Source organism: Dioscorea cayenensis, chromosome 18 (assembly GCF_009730915.1).
Source record: "Dioscorea cayenensis subsp. rotundata cultivar TDr96_F1 chromosome 18, TDr96_F1_v2_PseudoChromosome.rev07_lg8_w22 25.fasta, whole genome shotgun sequence".
NCBI lineage: Eukaryota > Viridiplantae > Streptophyta > Magnoliopsida > Dioscoreales > Dioscoreaceae > Dioscorea > Dioscorea cayenensis.
Genome location: NC_052488.1, coordinates 21,930,318 through 21,947,094, shown reverse-complemented (window position 1 = coordinate 21,947,094; position 16,777 = coordinate 21,930,318). Strand labels below are relative to the sequence as shown.

The 16,777-nt window shown below is 32.3% G+C and overlaps 2 protein-coding genes across 4 annotated transcripts; both read left to right on the top strand.

Moving 5' to 3' along the window:
• Positions 1-1,831: 1,831 nt before the first annotated feature.
• Positions 1,832-3,351, top strand: LOC120282432. Of its 3 annotated transcripts, none has more exons than XM_039289246.1 (5): positions 1,832-1,858; positions 1,949-2,110; positions 2,255-2,345; positions 2,826-2,952; positions 3,072-3,351. In XM_039289246.1, coding segments are annotated over exons 1-5 (471 nt in total). In that variant the 5' UTR covers positions 1,832-1,856; the 3' UTR covers positions 3,161-3,351. The 3 variants fall into 3 exon arrangements, with proteins under 3 accessions (XP_039145180.1, XP_039145179.1, XP_039145178.1); XM_039289245.1 differs by having other exon boundaries at positions 1,949-2,140; positions 3,087-3,351; XM_039289244.1 differs by having other exon boundaries at positions 1,949-2,140.
• A 10,291-nt stretch (positions 3,352-13,642) lies between these two features.
• Positions 13,643-15,396, top strand: LOC120282435 (basic leucine zipper 61-like). The gene is made up of 4 exons (XM_039289249.1): positions 13,643-13,792; positions 13,959-14,049; positions 14,995-15,121; positions 15,268-15,396. Exons 1-4 carry the CDS (start codon positions 13,647-13,649, stop codon positions 15,378-15,380), a joined length of 477 nt encoding a protein of 158 aa, XP_039145183.1. The 5' UTR covers positions 13,643-13,646; the 3' UTR covers positions 15,381-15,396.
• Positions 15,397-16,777: the final 1,381 nt, after the last annotated feature.

Below are 16,777 nucleotides of genomic sequence, written 5' to 3'. Positions count from 1 at the left end.
ATTATTATTATTATTATTATATTAATTATTATTATTATTATTATTATTATTATTGGGAAACCCTACATAACTAAGCACACATTAAAAATTTTAAAAATTTTTCAAAAAAAAAAAATTAAAAAATAAACAAACACTCCCAAAAATTACATAAAAATTACAAACAACTACCAATATCCCACACTATAAAATAATTAATATTAAATAACTAGACATTAAAAACAGAGTAGTTTAAAGAGAGACATAAACAAAAGTCTTTTTCAAACTCCATTATTAAAAGTTAGTGTGAGAAATAGAACTTTGAAAATATAACAACCTTGCTAGTATAAAAAAATTGAGAAATTCTTTTATGGTAGAAAATTAACATGGATTTTCAAGTATTACCAGTAAACTTAGAAATTTTTTTTTTTGATAAATTAATCTTAGAAATTTTATTTAGTTACTTAATATAAAAACCCATCAATTAAATAAAATTTCATTTATTGTTATGTCAATTTGACATCACTGTTTTAGTTGAATTGAGTTGAGTACATATAAAATATAATAACAAATTTTATTTCATAGATATGAGCAACTTTACATGCTAAGTTGGGTAAAAAAATATGATAAAATAATTTTATTTTATTTTATAAAAATACATTTTTTGGCCTGAGATTAATAAATAGAAAATATGAGAAAAATAAATACCTTTTTGTTGTATGTATAGCCACAAATTTATGTGCTTAGCTACATTGATTAAATTGAAAACACATCTGTGTATGTATATGGGGTATATTTTGTTTTAGAGATACAATACGACTTCATGTGTTGAGTTCATAAAATAAATGCTTTTTTTCTAAAAAAAAAAAATTAGCAGATATAATGGAAATTAAAAACACAACAAATGTAATATATTTTTAGTTTTATTTATATACAACTTTAAATTCTGAGTTGAGCCAAATATATAAAAGATACGACAAAACAAATATATTTATTTTATAAATAAAATTGGTTTTATATGATTTTGATTGGAATAAATAACAGATACGACAAATTATTAAGTGTGTTTTGTTTTATTGATGAACACGACAAAATTAATATATTTTAGTTTTATAGATATACACAACTTTAAATTCTAAGTTAAGTAAAATAAATAAAAGATACGACAAAATAAATATATTTTATTTCATAAATAACTTTGTTTTACAGGATTTTGATTGGAATAAATAAAGAATACGACAAATTAAGTATGTTTATTTTATCACTAGCGCTTACACACAACAAAATTAATATATTTTATCTTGATAGATAAATACATGCTTACAAACTCACTCCCTAGAGTAAATAGAAACACGACAAATAAATTTTGTTTGACAACAGGTGACAAGCGTCCTAGACAAATAAATATATTATATTTATGTATTGACATAATTAATTAATTTAACTTCAGTAAATAAAAAACAATATTATAAGATAAACACCAGATACAATTTTTTTTTCACCCATCTATATAAAAGCTTGCAACTTCACTTCTTACTATTAACAAAGTTTTTAAACTAATATCATAGATTAGTTCAGTTGAAATTCACACAAATCCCATCTTAAGTAAATGATCTCTAGAAATTCAACGCATCACATAAATGATCCAGTAAATAATCCCAATCCTATTATTAAGTAGCAATTATATTTGTCAACCACATTAAATGACATTAATAGTTTTAAAAACTAACCTACAGAAAGTCATACATCCCCAACCTATAACACATGAACAAGTGTCCATATACAGTAGAATGTACTAGAGCCTTTCAACTCTATAAATACCCACACAAAGAACAAGCAGTGCATACAAGAAAACCAAGAGTGCCTAAAGCCGGCAAGACATGTAAGCTTTCCTTTTCTCTTTGTTTATCATCTTTTTCATGCATATATATAAACTATTGATGTTTTTCTTTCTTGATGAACAATGGAATAGGGAGCATGACAAGAAGAAGGTGAGCATGGGGAAAGAGATGGGAGAGAACTCAAGCAGCAGTTCAGTGAATCAAGAGAAAGGAAAAGGATTGCCTGTGCCTCCTCCTCCTCCACCTCCTCCTACCATTGCTCAGCACCCTCTTGATCCTAAGAAGCTGAGAAGGTTCTCATGCATGCCTGCATGCATACATATGTGTGTGTTTGTGTTCGTGTTGAAATATTAAGTGTATATATATATATATATATATATATATTAAGGTTTGTGTTTATAGATTCATGAAATTAACATGGGGTACTGGGAATGCAGGCTGCTGAACAACAGGGAATCAAGCTTGCGTTCGCGTATGAAGACGGAGCAGAGGTTGAAGGATGCGGAGCAGGGTGTTCAATCTTATACGGTAAACATATATATATATATATATATATATATATATATATATATATATATATGTACTTGTTAGAGTTGACATTACTTTAGTTTGTGTTTTTGTCTTTCCTGACCGGTATAAAGTGATGGAATATATAAATTATATGAAAAGATAGTTGTATCTTATTTAAATTGGCTATCAGTTAGTTTTTCTTTTATTATATATGTCCTCCATGGATGAGGCTATGTTTCTTTCTTCTTCTTTTTCTTTTTCTTTTTTTTTTTTCCATATTTAAAGTTTTGAACATGATTGTTTGCGACACTAAGAAAAAATATTATGAAAAATATAATGGGTTTCTATATTGGCTTGCTTTGATCATGATGTATCTAACATCTTTTATATATATATATATATATATATATATATATATTAACAACTCAAGTGCATAAAAGAGAAAAATAAACTAATCTTTACATCATTGACATTATTGTAATATTGTTTGAGCTACAGGATCAAGTGAATACTATGCCAATTGGAATTGAGAACGCTAAAAATCAGATTAAATTACTGAGAAAAGAAAATCATGATCTTAAGACTAAGATCTTCACTCTCAGTAGCAACCGTGGGTCCAAGGAAGGTAATTAATCACAACTCTAGACCTTAAATTTATTAAGAAAATCAAGATTAGACCTCACATCATTAAATTAGTTTATTAAAAAAATTAATAAATAGTTTTGAAATTAATAACAAGTGTAGGTGTTGGTTTGGCAGTGGAAGAGATCATGATTAAGAAAAATATAGAAGAATTGAACCCGCTGTTGCACTTCAGAGATCGAAATTACTAGATATGTTCTTGCAGCAAGAGCAGCAGCAATTTGATCAGCAGAAATCAAACCCATAAATATTTTTCAGAGAAAATTAGACTGTAAATTAATATATGCCAGGGCTAGCTTAAATAAGATGTATTGAATTTCTCTCTCTATATATATATTTATATATGCCCTGAGATCTCAGAGTGAAGCTTTCCTTTTCAATAATTCAGACAATCTTTTATTATTAATTATATGTGAATGTACTTTTAATTTGCTTAGAACTTCCTTGTTGTTTATTGTCAATTAATTATATTTATATATATATATATATATATATCATGTTGAGATTTTATGTTATGCTTTCAATGGACCTTGTTCTCCAAAGATGTACTTGTTGGAAGAACATTTGGATGAGATGGGAAATTATATGTGTATATATATATATTGAATTGCTTTAGAGAATACACGAAGATCATGGTCCGTTTATAGACGGAGAATTGGAGGAACATAGAGAATCAATACAAGTGATAAAAAAAAAAATATGTTAGGGTTTCAATTCAAGTTGTAATTTATCCATTTTTATAAAAATAATAGTAATAATAATAATATAAAATTTATTTGAAAATCCTACATAACTAAGCACGCATTAAATTTTTTTTTTTTTTTGAAAAATAAACACTCCGCTAAGATGTTCAACGATGCTCTCCCCATCATTCGCTGCCTCATCCTCAAACACCGAGTCCTCCCACTGCTTCCGCTTCAATCCCTTATTGAAAACAGTACGTCTCTCATCTCCACATCTACTGTCTTTGACGCCCTAATCCGTGCTTGTACCCAGATCAATGCCACAATGATGCTTATGCAGAGATTCTGAAGCTAAGAACCGTGGGTTTCCTGATCTCCATCCATCCCTGTAACAACTTCTTGAACCATGCCCTAATGTCTAGCCATGACACCAGCCGGTTCTGGGAGTTGTTTGATGAAATGCTCTCTCAAAACCCTAGTAACATAGGCTAACAATCCCGGTCTATCTTCAGGACATATTTCCAACCTCAACCCTTTCTCTACACTTTTCTCTATCCATGTTCTCAAATTCTTCACCACTATTTCCTTTTCTTCTTCTATTCCAATTATCTTCCCATCAGAACTACGTACATAGAACTGCATGCATCCATGCAAAAGCATTTATATATATATATATATATATTCATATTTGATAAAATTAACTGTTATTAATTAGTTATGGGATTACCTGATGTGATTTATCGCCCTCAGTGTTCACCGTACCATGAAAAACAACATAATTCATGTCGGTGAAGACACAAACAATGTCAAACAAGAGCTTGGGACGATCACGACATTGAATGTTAATAACGGAGTAATCTCGTTTGACCAAGTTTTGTATAGTAATGGAGACTGTCGACGGCATTGACGGTAGGGATGGTTGTTCTGGGAGTAATTAAGAGTTGGTATAGATGGCGGTCTGAGTGGAAGACGGTCGTGGTGGTTGGTTGGACATCGCCTTGATGACGTGGCGAAGCCTAGTGTGATGGAGTGAAGACATATAAGTTGCTTCTAATCAAGGCTCTATTTGAGTAATCAGCTGAAGATGTTCAGGGATCCTTGGTAGTTTAGTTAGTTATGTTTAGAGGGAACAGTGAGGTTTGATTTGGAAGGTTTTGATTTGATCATCTGGGTGATGTGCATTAGTTCAAGGCAATCTGGGTCATGCTTTGTTAGTGTGTTTAGTCAAGTCAAGCTTTGTACTAAGTTCTGTTACATATTTATATTGAGTCAGTCCTTGTAATGTGTGAGGTATGGTGACGTGATGACCAGTATGGAGAGTATGCTGTTGGCCTTTGAATGTCTGATTCTGAGAGCTTAAGTTACTGTTTATCTTCTTCATGAATCACTACTATTTCTATATATTTTCTTAATTATTTGGCCTTCAAATTGGTATTAAAGCTTGGTTGAAGAAGATTTAAAGCAAGGTGAAAGAGTGTTAAGTTCAACATGACTTCAAGTAGTTCTTCTTCCGGGTTTGCTCAACCATTGGTACCCCGGTTTAATGGAGAAGACTATGATCACTAGAGTATTATGATGATGACCTTATTCAGGTTCAATGGGCTATCAGAAGTTGTAGAGAATGGGTTCTCTGAAGAAGAAGGCAAGATTTCAAAGAATAAGCAAAATGATGCTCATGCCTTACTTCTTATTCAACAGGCATTACATAGATCCTTGTTCTCTTGGATTGCTGCTGCTAAAACTCCAAAAGAAGCATGCATGGGATGGTCTTCAAACACAGTTCCAGGGAAATCCTAGAATCAAGGCTTTAAGAGTTCAAGCTCTAAAGCAATCCTTTGAAAATCTACAAAAGAAAGAGAATGAAATTGTTCAAGCTTATATAGCAAGGGTGACAGATCTCTGCAACCAAATAAGGAGGCTTGGAAATCAGATATCTGAATCTCTAGCTGTTGGAAAGGTTCTCAGAAGTCTAGGACCGAAATTCAATTTTGTTGTTGCAGCAATAAGAGAAGCTAAGGATTTAACAAACATCACTATGGATGAGGTGGCAGGGTCTCTTCAAGCTCATGAATCTCTTTTATTGAGTCAAGAGGATGTTTCTAATGAGAAGGCTCTTGTGACTAAATAGAAGAAAAGGCTCTTGTCATAAGAGGAGAGTCAACAAGTAACCAGAATTGGCATCCCAGTCATGGGAGAAGCATAAACTTCTTTAGAGGAAGGGGGTTGAGTAATAGTAGAGGCAGAGGTAGATTTGTTGAAGATGTATTCACTAAAGATAGTCAGAACAGTAGTTGTGCAGACCAAAGAGGTCAAGCATTCTTCCAAAGACCAACTAGAGGAAATCTGAAAAATGTTCAATGCTATCATTGTAAAAAGTTTGGTCACATTCAATCAAATTGTTGGTATAGAAACAGAAGTATTGGTGAAGAGGATGAAAATTTATTCATGGTGCACATTGAGATTGGTACTACAAAACCTTCAATTTAGCTTCTGGATAGTGGTTGTTAAGGTCATATGACTAGGAGAAAGGAACTATTTCACAAGTTGGATGAATCTCAGAGACATGTGGTCAAGTTGGGAGACAACAAGAAAATGCAAGTTGCAAGAAAAGGTATTGTTGGTGTGACTATGAAGAATGGAGAGACAAAATTGATACACAATGTGCAATTTGTGCCCAATTTGGCTCACAATTTACTTAGTGTGGGTCAATTAATTGGATATGGATATCAGCTAATGTTCAAAATGGAGAGTCCAAAGTCTAAGATGGAAACACTGGAAAGCAATTGATGGTGGTGAATCAGAAAAAGAACAATCTGTTTCCAATTGAATTTCCTTAATTGGATCAAGCAAATGCAGCTATATTAGATGAAGAGAAGTCCTCATTATGGCATGACATATATGGTCACCTAAACAGTCAAAATCTTTAAGTGTTAACACAAAAGAGAATGGTTCACGGCTTACCAATGGTAAGATAATTTAAAAATTGTGAATGCTGCATATATGAAAAATTATCTAGACAGCCATTTACTCCTGGAAGATCATGAAGGGCCAAAGAAAAACTGCAATTAGTTCACTCAGATCTCTGTGGGCCAATGCAAGTAGACTCACTTGGAGGATCTAGGTACTTCTTGTTATTCATCGATGATTTCAGCAGAATGAGCTGGGCTTACTTTATTAAAAATAAATATGAGGTGTTCTCTTGTTTCCAAAAATTTCTAGCTTTAGTTGAGAGGCAATCCAGTAATAAATTGAAAATATTGAGAACAGATAGAGGAGGTGAATATGTATCAAATCAATTCAGAATGTTTTGTGAAAATCATGGAATTAAGCATAAATTCACTGCACCTTACTCCTCTCAGCAAAATGGTGTTGCTGAGAGGAAAAATATAACTCTAGTTGAAATGGCCAGGAGCATGTTAAATAGCAAGCATTTACAAATTAATTTCTGGGCTAAAGCTATTGCTATTGCTGTGTATTTATGAAACTTATCTCCAACTAAAGTTGTAATGAATAGAACTCCTTATGAGGCCTGGTTTGAAACTAAACCTAATGTATCACATCTGAAAATATTTGGGTGCATTGCCTATACAAAAATTCCTTTTTTACAATTTACAAAAATTGACAATAGAGCACAGAAATGCATTTTTATTGGATATTGTACTGATTCTAAAGCCTGCTAACTATATGATCCTCTCATTGGAAAATTTATTATCAGTAGGGACATTATTTTTTATGAGCAAAAGCACTGGGAGTGGGAAACATACAGCTCAAATACTCCTAAAAGTACTTCATCAATTATTCCAATTGTTGTTAACTGTTCTGGCAGGAATTCAACAAATGATGCAAAAATTACAAATGACAGTTCCAGTAACAATTCAGCAAGTAATACTGAGATTGGTGACACAGAAAGAGTGATTATTTTTGCAGATAATAGAGACACAGAAATTCAGACTTCTTTGGATGGTTGTCAAGGTGAAGAAACTCCACTAGCAAGAGTTGGATTTCTCAGAGAAAATTATGAAAATTGCTCCTTTGTTCTAAATATATCCGATCCATTAACATTTGAAGAAGCAGAAAAAATTTCAAAATGAAGAAAATCTATGGAGGTTGAATTATCTGCTATTGAGAGAAACAAAAAATGGGAATTAATTTCAATGCCAGTAGGAAAACAGTTAATTGGAGTAAAGTGGATTTTTAGAGGAAATATAAATCCAATGGAGAAACTGACAAATATAAGGCCAGGCTAGTAGCTAGAGGCTATAATCAGGAATATGGTGTGGATTATGAAGAGATATTTGCTCCTGTGGCTAGACTAGATACAATCAGACTCTTAATTGCTTTAGCAACTCACAAAAATTGTCCAATATATCAATTGGATATTAAATTAGCTTTCTTAAATGGCGAGATTGAAGAAGAAATATATGTTGAACAACCCAAGGGATTTGAAGTTCAAGGAAAAGAGCAATTGGTGTATAAACTACAAAAAGCCCTCTATGGTCTAAAACAAGCTCCAAGAGCTTGGTATGGGAAATTTGATTCATATCTACAAAAACAAGGGTTCAAGAGAAACATGACTGAGCACACATTATATTCAAAGGCTGGAGACAATGATGCTATACTTCTGGTCTGTATTTATGTGGATGATGTGATCTATTTGGGGTTTTCTCTCGAAATGATAACAAAATTCAAAGAAAATATGCAAAGATCTTTTGAGATGAGTGATCTAGGCTTAATGTTATACTTTCTAGGATTGAAGATCACACAAGATGTAGCAGGAATTCATGTATCACAGAAAAAGTATGTTGTTGATTTATTGAAAAGCTTTAATATGATCAATTGCAAGCCATTCATCGTACCTCTAAGTTCAAGTGCAAAACTGAGTCTTTATGATGAAGCTGAATCTATAGATGCCACAGCTTATCAGAGATTAATTGGAAAATTAATCCATGTGACAAAGTCCATACCAAATATAGCATTCTCTATTAATCTTATGTTAAGGTTTATGCATCAACTTACAAAAAATCATTTTGGAGCTGCCAAACAAATACTCAGGTACTTGGCTGGTTCTATGGACTATGGAATTCACTACAAGAGAGGAAGCAGTTGTTAATTAATGTGCTACTCGGATAGTGATTGGGGAGGGAGTTTAATTGCCAGAAAGAGCACTATAGGAGCAACATTTACAATTGGGTCAGGAATTGTTTCATGGATTTCCAAGAAACAAGACATTGTTACTTTATCTTCTACATAAGCTGAATATGTGGCGCTATGTGCTACTTGCTGTCAAGGTTTATGGCTCGAGAGAATCCTTACAGAATGTCAAGTAAAGTTCAATGATCCTATTGCAATCTGGTGTGACAACATGTCCTACTTAGCAATTGCAAAAAATCTAGTGCTTCATGGAAGAACCAAACACATCGATGTGAAGTTTCACTTAATTCGAGAACTTGTTACTGAAAGCAAAATTAAATTGAATTTCTGCAGCACTGAAGATCAGCTAGAAGACATTTTCACAAAATGTTTGGACTCAAAAAAATTTTACAGACTCAGGGAACACCTGGGAATTTGCAGTCTCCAATCAAGAGGAGGAATTGATGAAGTGATTGAAGACATAGAAGCTGCTTCTAATCAAGGCTCTATTTGAGTAATCAGCTGAATATGTTCAGGGATCCTTGGTAGTTTAGTTAGTTATGTTTAGAGGGAACAATGAGGTTTGATTTGGAAGGTTTGGATTTGATCATCTGGGTGATGTGCATTAGTTCGAGGCAATCTGGATCATGCTTTGTTAGTGTGTTTAGTCAAGTCAAGCTTTGTACTGAGTTCTGTTACATATTTATATTGAGTCAGTCCTTGTAATGTGTGAGGTATGGTGACGTGATGACTAGTATGGAGAGTATGTTGTTGGCCTTTGAATGTCTGATTTTGAGAGCTTAAGTTACTGTTTATCTTCTTCATGAATCACTATTGTTTCTATATATTTTCCTGATTATTTGGCCTTCATAGTGATGATGGCGTTGAGCTTGGTGGGGTTTTGGTCAAAGCCAACGTTGTGAATGAAGAGGAGAGAAGCCATGCAGCCGTTGAAAGTCCAGGTCTTGATAGCGGTGATGGAGCAATCAAGGTCTGCTAGGAAGGCGAAGTGGTTGGAGAGGAGGCTTGGCCAGTCGGTGGCGGTGAGCTCTAGAGAAATTAGAGAAGTGTTCGGAGATGGTTGTGGTGGTAGAGTAGGACTAACAGCTGTTTGATGAATTTTGTGCATTATTTTTAAAATTTTTTAATCGTAAAAATGCAACGTTAGCCTCAGAAAAGAAGAACTAGATGGACGTTAGGAGGAGAGACTTCTTTTTTCCCAAAATGGATATCCAAAGGGTGAAAAATAATAAAGGAACTAAGGTGTCATTTCGATATAATAGAGGGACTAAATTAGTTATTACACCAACACATATCCACCGCTCCAAGATGATTGACATGATCAAGCAAGTGACGTGATATTCTTATAAATTTATTTTCTATAAATTAAAATTTACTATTTAGCCAGTTGGAAAATATTAATTTAGCAAATTTATTTGGTTTAAGTGGTTAGATTAATGAACTCCTAATAGTTTATTAATATCAGTGAATTCCCACTTCAATCGGTGTAGATTGATTCTTGTTTAAGAAATAGAATATTTTAGCTTTTACAATTATAGTGAAAAATATCAAATACAATTTAAATCATATTATTATAATTTTGTTTCATAGATAATTATTTGATCTAAGCTAATATTGCAAAATTCAATATATTTCTGTTAAGTGTGATGACATAGATTGGCATTATATGACAAGCCAAGAGGTGACATGGCAAAGAAAGATGACATGGCAATGATGACTTGGCAAAAAAAAGAATGACTAGGATGATGATGTGGCCAAATCTTGGTGTCATGACATGTGAAGATACAAGATTTAGAAGATTATGTTTGGAGACTATGTTTAGTGAAATTCATCTCAATGGTTCATGGGATGATCAACTAATTTTGGAAAGTGCTTCAAGTTAAATGGATATCTTCAAGAAGAGTAAGTTTTATTTAAAGTATGTTTATCTATTCTTGGTAAGATCTGGGATGATAAATCATATCTTTAATAGAACTCATTTTTGGAAAGATCTATTTTAAAGAGAGAGATTAATATTCTATTATTGGCAAGAATAGAAGATCATGAAGATTGCATGGAACTTAGTTTGGTGTGAAGCTACTTGAAGACACAAAGTAAGATAAGAAAGGACAAGCCAATGAGATTATCAAGACCATATTTAGTAACACAATTTGAAGGAAGATTGAAGAGCAAATTATGGGCAGAACTATTTAAGGAGACTAATTATGTATGGAGATTGATTGAAGATTACATGAAATATGATTAGAGATTTGAAGATCCAAACATGGATGATTGGAGATCATGCTTGAAGATGTTGAAGGCTAAACTTGGATAAGATGAGATCAAGTTTAGTAACAATATTTCCATGAGTAAAACGAAGATTATTTAGGAAGACCAAACTTGGACCAAGTTTGGAAAGAAAATCGGGAGATCTTTGGTGACCATCTTTGGTGAGATGGTTGCGTGTGCCTTGGTAGGCACGTTCCTCGGGAGAGGAGACTTGCTGAAGTAACGTGAGGAAGAAAGTAGCTGCATGCAGGAGGAGCTCTGGTCGAGTCAACTGCTACGAGGCGGACTGAAGGAACCGGGAAGGTTGAAGGTTGCAGATTCGGGTGCAACTGGCTAGAACTCAGTCATGTTCAGTAAGATGGGTCGTGTTGCAACATCTAACTTTGGAAGGTGTCTAAGTTAGGAAGCCGCGGAGAATTCTAAAAGAGGAAGGTTTATTTGGATATAAGTGCGTTTATATAAGATATCCTGCTTGAAGATTTAGGATGAGCCACGGAGTGAGAGACCCTTTGGTGAAGGTTGAGGAGAGTGGGCATCGGTCAATCTTAAGAGGGTACTTTTTGTCTTGAGAGAGTAAGGGAGTGTTGTATTTGTTATTCTATAACCTCTTTTAGTGGATTGTTTCTCCGGGCTTGGCCCCCTAGATGTAGGCAACCAAACTGGGTTACCAACTTTCTTGTCTCCTTTCTCTTGTTTGATTGTGTGTGTGTCCTCTTCGAGTGAGTTTTTGAGTGACTTATCTTATCTCACCACCGGAATCATCAACTTCTTTTATTGATTAGCTCTAATTTATCATGCTGATTAAACTTTTCGCAGTGAGCAAATAAATTTACACAACAAAATTTAATAGAATAAAATTCCATGTTTATATTATTAAGTGTAATTCTAAAATGTAAACTAAACTTTGTTCTACTAAAATTGAGTTGAGTAAATATAAAAATATAATAACAAATTTTATTTTATATATGAACAATTTTACATGTTAAATTAAGCTGATTAAATTATGAAATGAATAAATGTAACAAATTAAGTATATTTTATTTTATTTAAAACATGACAAAAATTAACATCTCTTATTCGATAGATAGATAAATAGATACATGTCTAAAAATTAATACATAAATCAACAACAACAACAGAGTAAACACTCCCAAGCTAATTATTCTTTTCGGTCCAAAATCCAAATAGATTACCACATTTAAGTTTTACATAATAATTAAAATATTATTATAAAACTTCTAAAATTAAAAATTTGATGGCACCATTTGTTGGGCTTATATCTATCTTAGGCCTAGCCATAGTGTTGAATCCAGCCCAAGCCCATTAATACTAGGGTTTGGTTTTGCTTCATATGGGTATGATTTTCTTTGCTGTGTAGAGAGACAGGCGAGAAAAAAAAGTTGAAAAAGAAAAGAAGAGAATACAGAGAGGTAGAAGAAGCTGAAGAGTATGTACTGATCTTCAATTTCATTACATTGTTCCTTTTTTTTTTTTCTTCTTTCAGTCCTTTTTTCCTGGTATTTCCCAAACCTAGCGTTTGGATTAATTTGCAGTTTTAAAGGTATTGTGATGTTCTACCTTTTGTGATTCCTGTTTTCTCTGTTCATGATGTACATCTCAAGATTTTTGTACATGTTTTTGGGAAGAGGACAGGGGCGAATCCACCTGGAGACCCAAGACGTACACAGCTCCCGGTGGAGCAATGTGGAGACAGTAGCATACTCACGTGCGTCTGTAACCACCCTGCGTCACAATCACTATTCACAACTTTTTCTTTGCGAAGAGGAGTAGGGCGAACCCACTAGAAACCCAGACGGAGCCACGTTCACGTGGGCGCTGGAACCACCCGTACACAACTACTATTCATAACTCCCAGAAATGTGTCCTCAGCCGAGAATCGAATTCTCACCACTCGGTGAGACCCGAAAATCATTGGCGACTTTTGTACATGTTTTAATAATATGAAGAAACTTGCTAGTGTGTTCCGTGGTTTATTATCCCTCTGAGGAGAAAGAGAGTTTTTTCACGTTATTTCTTGGTGTCCAATTTGATTGTGTTTAATCTCAAATTAATTAGAAAATTATTTTACTAACTCTGTCACCATTTTTACATTTTTGTTGAGATTATTTACTCCCACTTATGAATATTCTCACTTTTGTTTTATGAATAAACTTCATTCTATAAAATAAATAACATTTAAAAAACAGTTACTTTTTATACAACTTTTGTAATTTAAACGGGAATGAGTATTAAGTAGAAATGATGGCAACCACATTAAATAACATTTATAGTTCTAAAAACCAACAGCATAAAGTCATACAGCACCAACCTATAAACCATAAACAAGTGTCCTTGTACAATATATAGAATGTATTAGAGCCCTTCATACGCTATAAATACCAACCCAAAGAACAAGCAATGGTCACACAATAAAACCAAGAGTGGCTATATATATCCGGCAACCATGTAAGCTTTCCTGTTCTCCTTGTTTATCATCTTTTTCATGCATATAATTATCTTTTAATGTTTTTCTTTCTTGATGAAACAATGGACTAGGGATAATGACAAGAAGAAGATGAGCATAGGGAGTGAGATTGGAGTGAACTCAAGTAGTAGTTCAGTCAATAAAAGGAAAGGAAAAGGATTGTTTTTGCCTCCTCCTCCTCCTCCTCCTCCTCATACCATTGCTCAGCACCCTCTTGATCCTAAGAAGCTGAAAAGGTCCTCATGCTGATCATGCATGTATGCACGCACACAGCATACAAATATATATATATATATATATATGCATATTTGTGTGTGTTGAAATATAAAGTTTATATGTTAGGGTTTGTGCTTATACATAGCTAGATTCATGAAATTAATTAAGGGTGGGGTGGAAATGCAGGCTGATGAACAACAGGGAATCAAGCCTGCTTATGCGTATGAGGAAGGAGCAGAACTTGATGGATATGGTTCGGTGTGTTCAAGCTTATAAGGTATATATATATATATGTATACAGTATACCCATGTTAGAGTTAACATCATTTCTCTTTGATTATGTTTTTGTTTGTCTTCGTCGTGGTAGATTTTTATTAGTTATATTCTATGTGGTATTTGGCCGAGTTAACAAATTTCTAAAAAATAATATATAAATCACTATAACCAGTGCATTTGTTCATTGACAAACCCTTAAATAGGAATGTTTATTACCTATTGTAAAAAAAAAAAAAACCTATATAAGTGATATATTTTATGTTTTTATATAAAGACAATTAGTGCGCTTTGTTTCTCAGTGAATTATTTTTAATATATGGAAAAAATTTTGAAAGAGGCACATGGTCTTTAAATTATAGTTGAATCTTATGTAAATCGTCTCTCGGTTGGTTTTTTCTAAATTATATTCCATCCATGGATTAGTTCTATGTTTTTTTTTTCTTGTATTTAAGGATTTCTGATACAAGTGTTTGCGTTTCTCATGCATACACACTCAAAATTAGTAAAATAAAACTATTAATTATTTTCGTAAAAAATATAAAAAAATAAAAAAATTTAAATGAGTTTCCATTTTGAGGGAAAAGAGTCATCTTACTGATTTAAAGATTCAAATTATCAAATTTGATTTCTTTAAATAATATATATATATATATATATATATATATATATATGAGAAAAGATAATTTAAGTATGTCCCTATATTACTGTTCTCTAGGAATATTTAATCATAGTCGTTCAACGGCTGTTTGTTTATATAAGTATTGTACATTATTTACTGTTTAAGAATATTGTGCGATACTGTAAAACACTTTTTAATGTTGTTCATGATAATTTATGCCATCTGACAGCTATATAGATATCCCTAGATTTCAAGCACATAAAAAAAATAAAAAATAAAACTAATATTTAAAAATGGACATTATTGTTTTGTTTGAGTTGCATGCAGGATCAAGTGAATACTCTACCAATTGGGATTGAGAACACTGGAAGTGAGAATAAACTTTTGAGAAAAGAAAATAATGATCTTAGGACTAAGATGTTCACTCTCAGTAACTACCGTGACTCCAAGGGAGGTAATCACCATTGTTTCTTACAACCTTAAATTTATAAAGAAAGCCTAGCTAGATTAGAGGTCATATATTTAATTAAATTAGTTTAATAAAAATTAACTTAATAAATAGTTTTGAAGTTAATAACAAGTGCATGTTTGGTTTGGCAGTTGAAGAAATCATGCTGAGGCAAGAGGTAGAAGAACTGAACCAATTTTATCACAGTCAGATAGATGAGTTTATGAAGCAGGAGCAGCAATTTCATGAGCAGCAGAATATATAACATATATACAAGTTCCATATATATATATATATATATATCAAACCCACCAATACTTGTCAGAGGAAATTAGACTGCAAACTAATATATGTCAGATCTAGCTTAAATGAGATGTATTGCACTGAGATCTCAGAAAGAAGCTTTTACTTTTCAATAACTCAGACAAATTAAGCTTCTATTATTAATCATGTCTTGTTAATTTGACTATCAATTATGCATATATATATATATATATCATGTTGAGTTTTCCGGTGGACACTTGTTCTGTTCCTGTCCACTTGTATTTGTTGTTTAAATAAATTTATAATTTATCTATTTTAAAAAAAAAAAAATCGTGGTCAGATGAAAAATTGGTGGATGAACGTAAAGAATTAAAATGGTAAAAAATAATATGTTATGATAAACTGAACAATTAACAGTTGCTCTATGGATTTTTTTTAATATATCGTAAAACATTATCTGCTAATAATTCAATATAAGGCTAATTTATTAAAATATTGTTTTTTTTTAATTATTTCTTTAAATGCGCATTTCCGTAATTATTTACGGAAATGCGCATTTTATATTTTTTTATTATTTTTTTTTAAACAGCCGGTCCCACTCTAATTTTCTAATATTTAAATTTAATTTTTTAAAAAAACAGAGGGGTCCGTTATTTTTTTAATATTAAGTTTTTATTTTTTTAAGAACTGCGGGTCCCGATAGTTTTTAAATTAAAAACATTTTACATTCAAACCCTTATAATTTTCATTAATTTTTCTTATAACTTATTTTTTCTCACTTCTACTATGTTATTTTTACTTCCACTAATTATAACCGGCTGTTAATAATTTAAATAAATAATTTTAATATTTTTTCATCATAAGGGGGTTGTTGGGATGAAAGTCAACTAGTTAACACGGATGAAAGCAAAAAACATACCTGAGTCCATCGATCAAAATTGAAGTAACTGAAAGAACTAGTAGTGGAAACTTATTCTTTCGTCAGAGAGTTTCCTCACCGGCCTCGGGTCGGTGTTCCTCTCGACCGAGGTTGTCTCCTCTCGCTCGATATAACGAATATATGAATTTTTGCTAGATTTAATGTAAAAAATAAAAATAACATTGCAAGAAAAATAAAAAACTACTAATGACAAAAATTTTTAAAGAAGAGCTCTCTATATTGATAATTTTTTCTTATAAATACTTGTGTGTTTTAGAAAAAGACTTTGGAGGGTTTATATAGCGCCCACCCTAACAAATGGATGGCATAAGATCAATTTCATCCAATGGGCTTCTCGCGAATGCAGAGTGACTGCAATTCCACCAATAATTCATCCCAACAACCCCTTATGATGAAAAAAATATTAAAATTATTTATTTAAATTATTAACGATAGGTTATAATTAGTGGAAGTAAAAA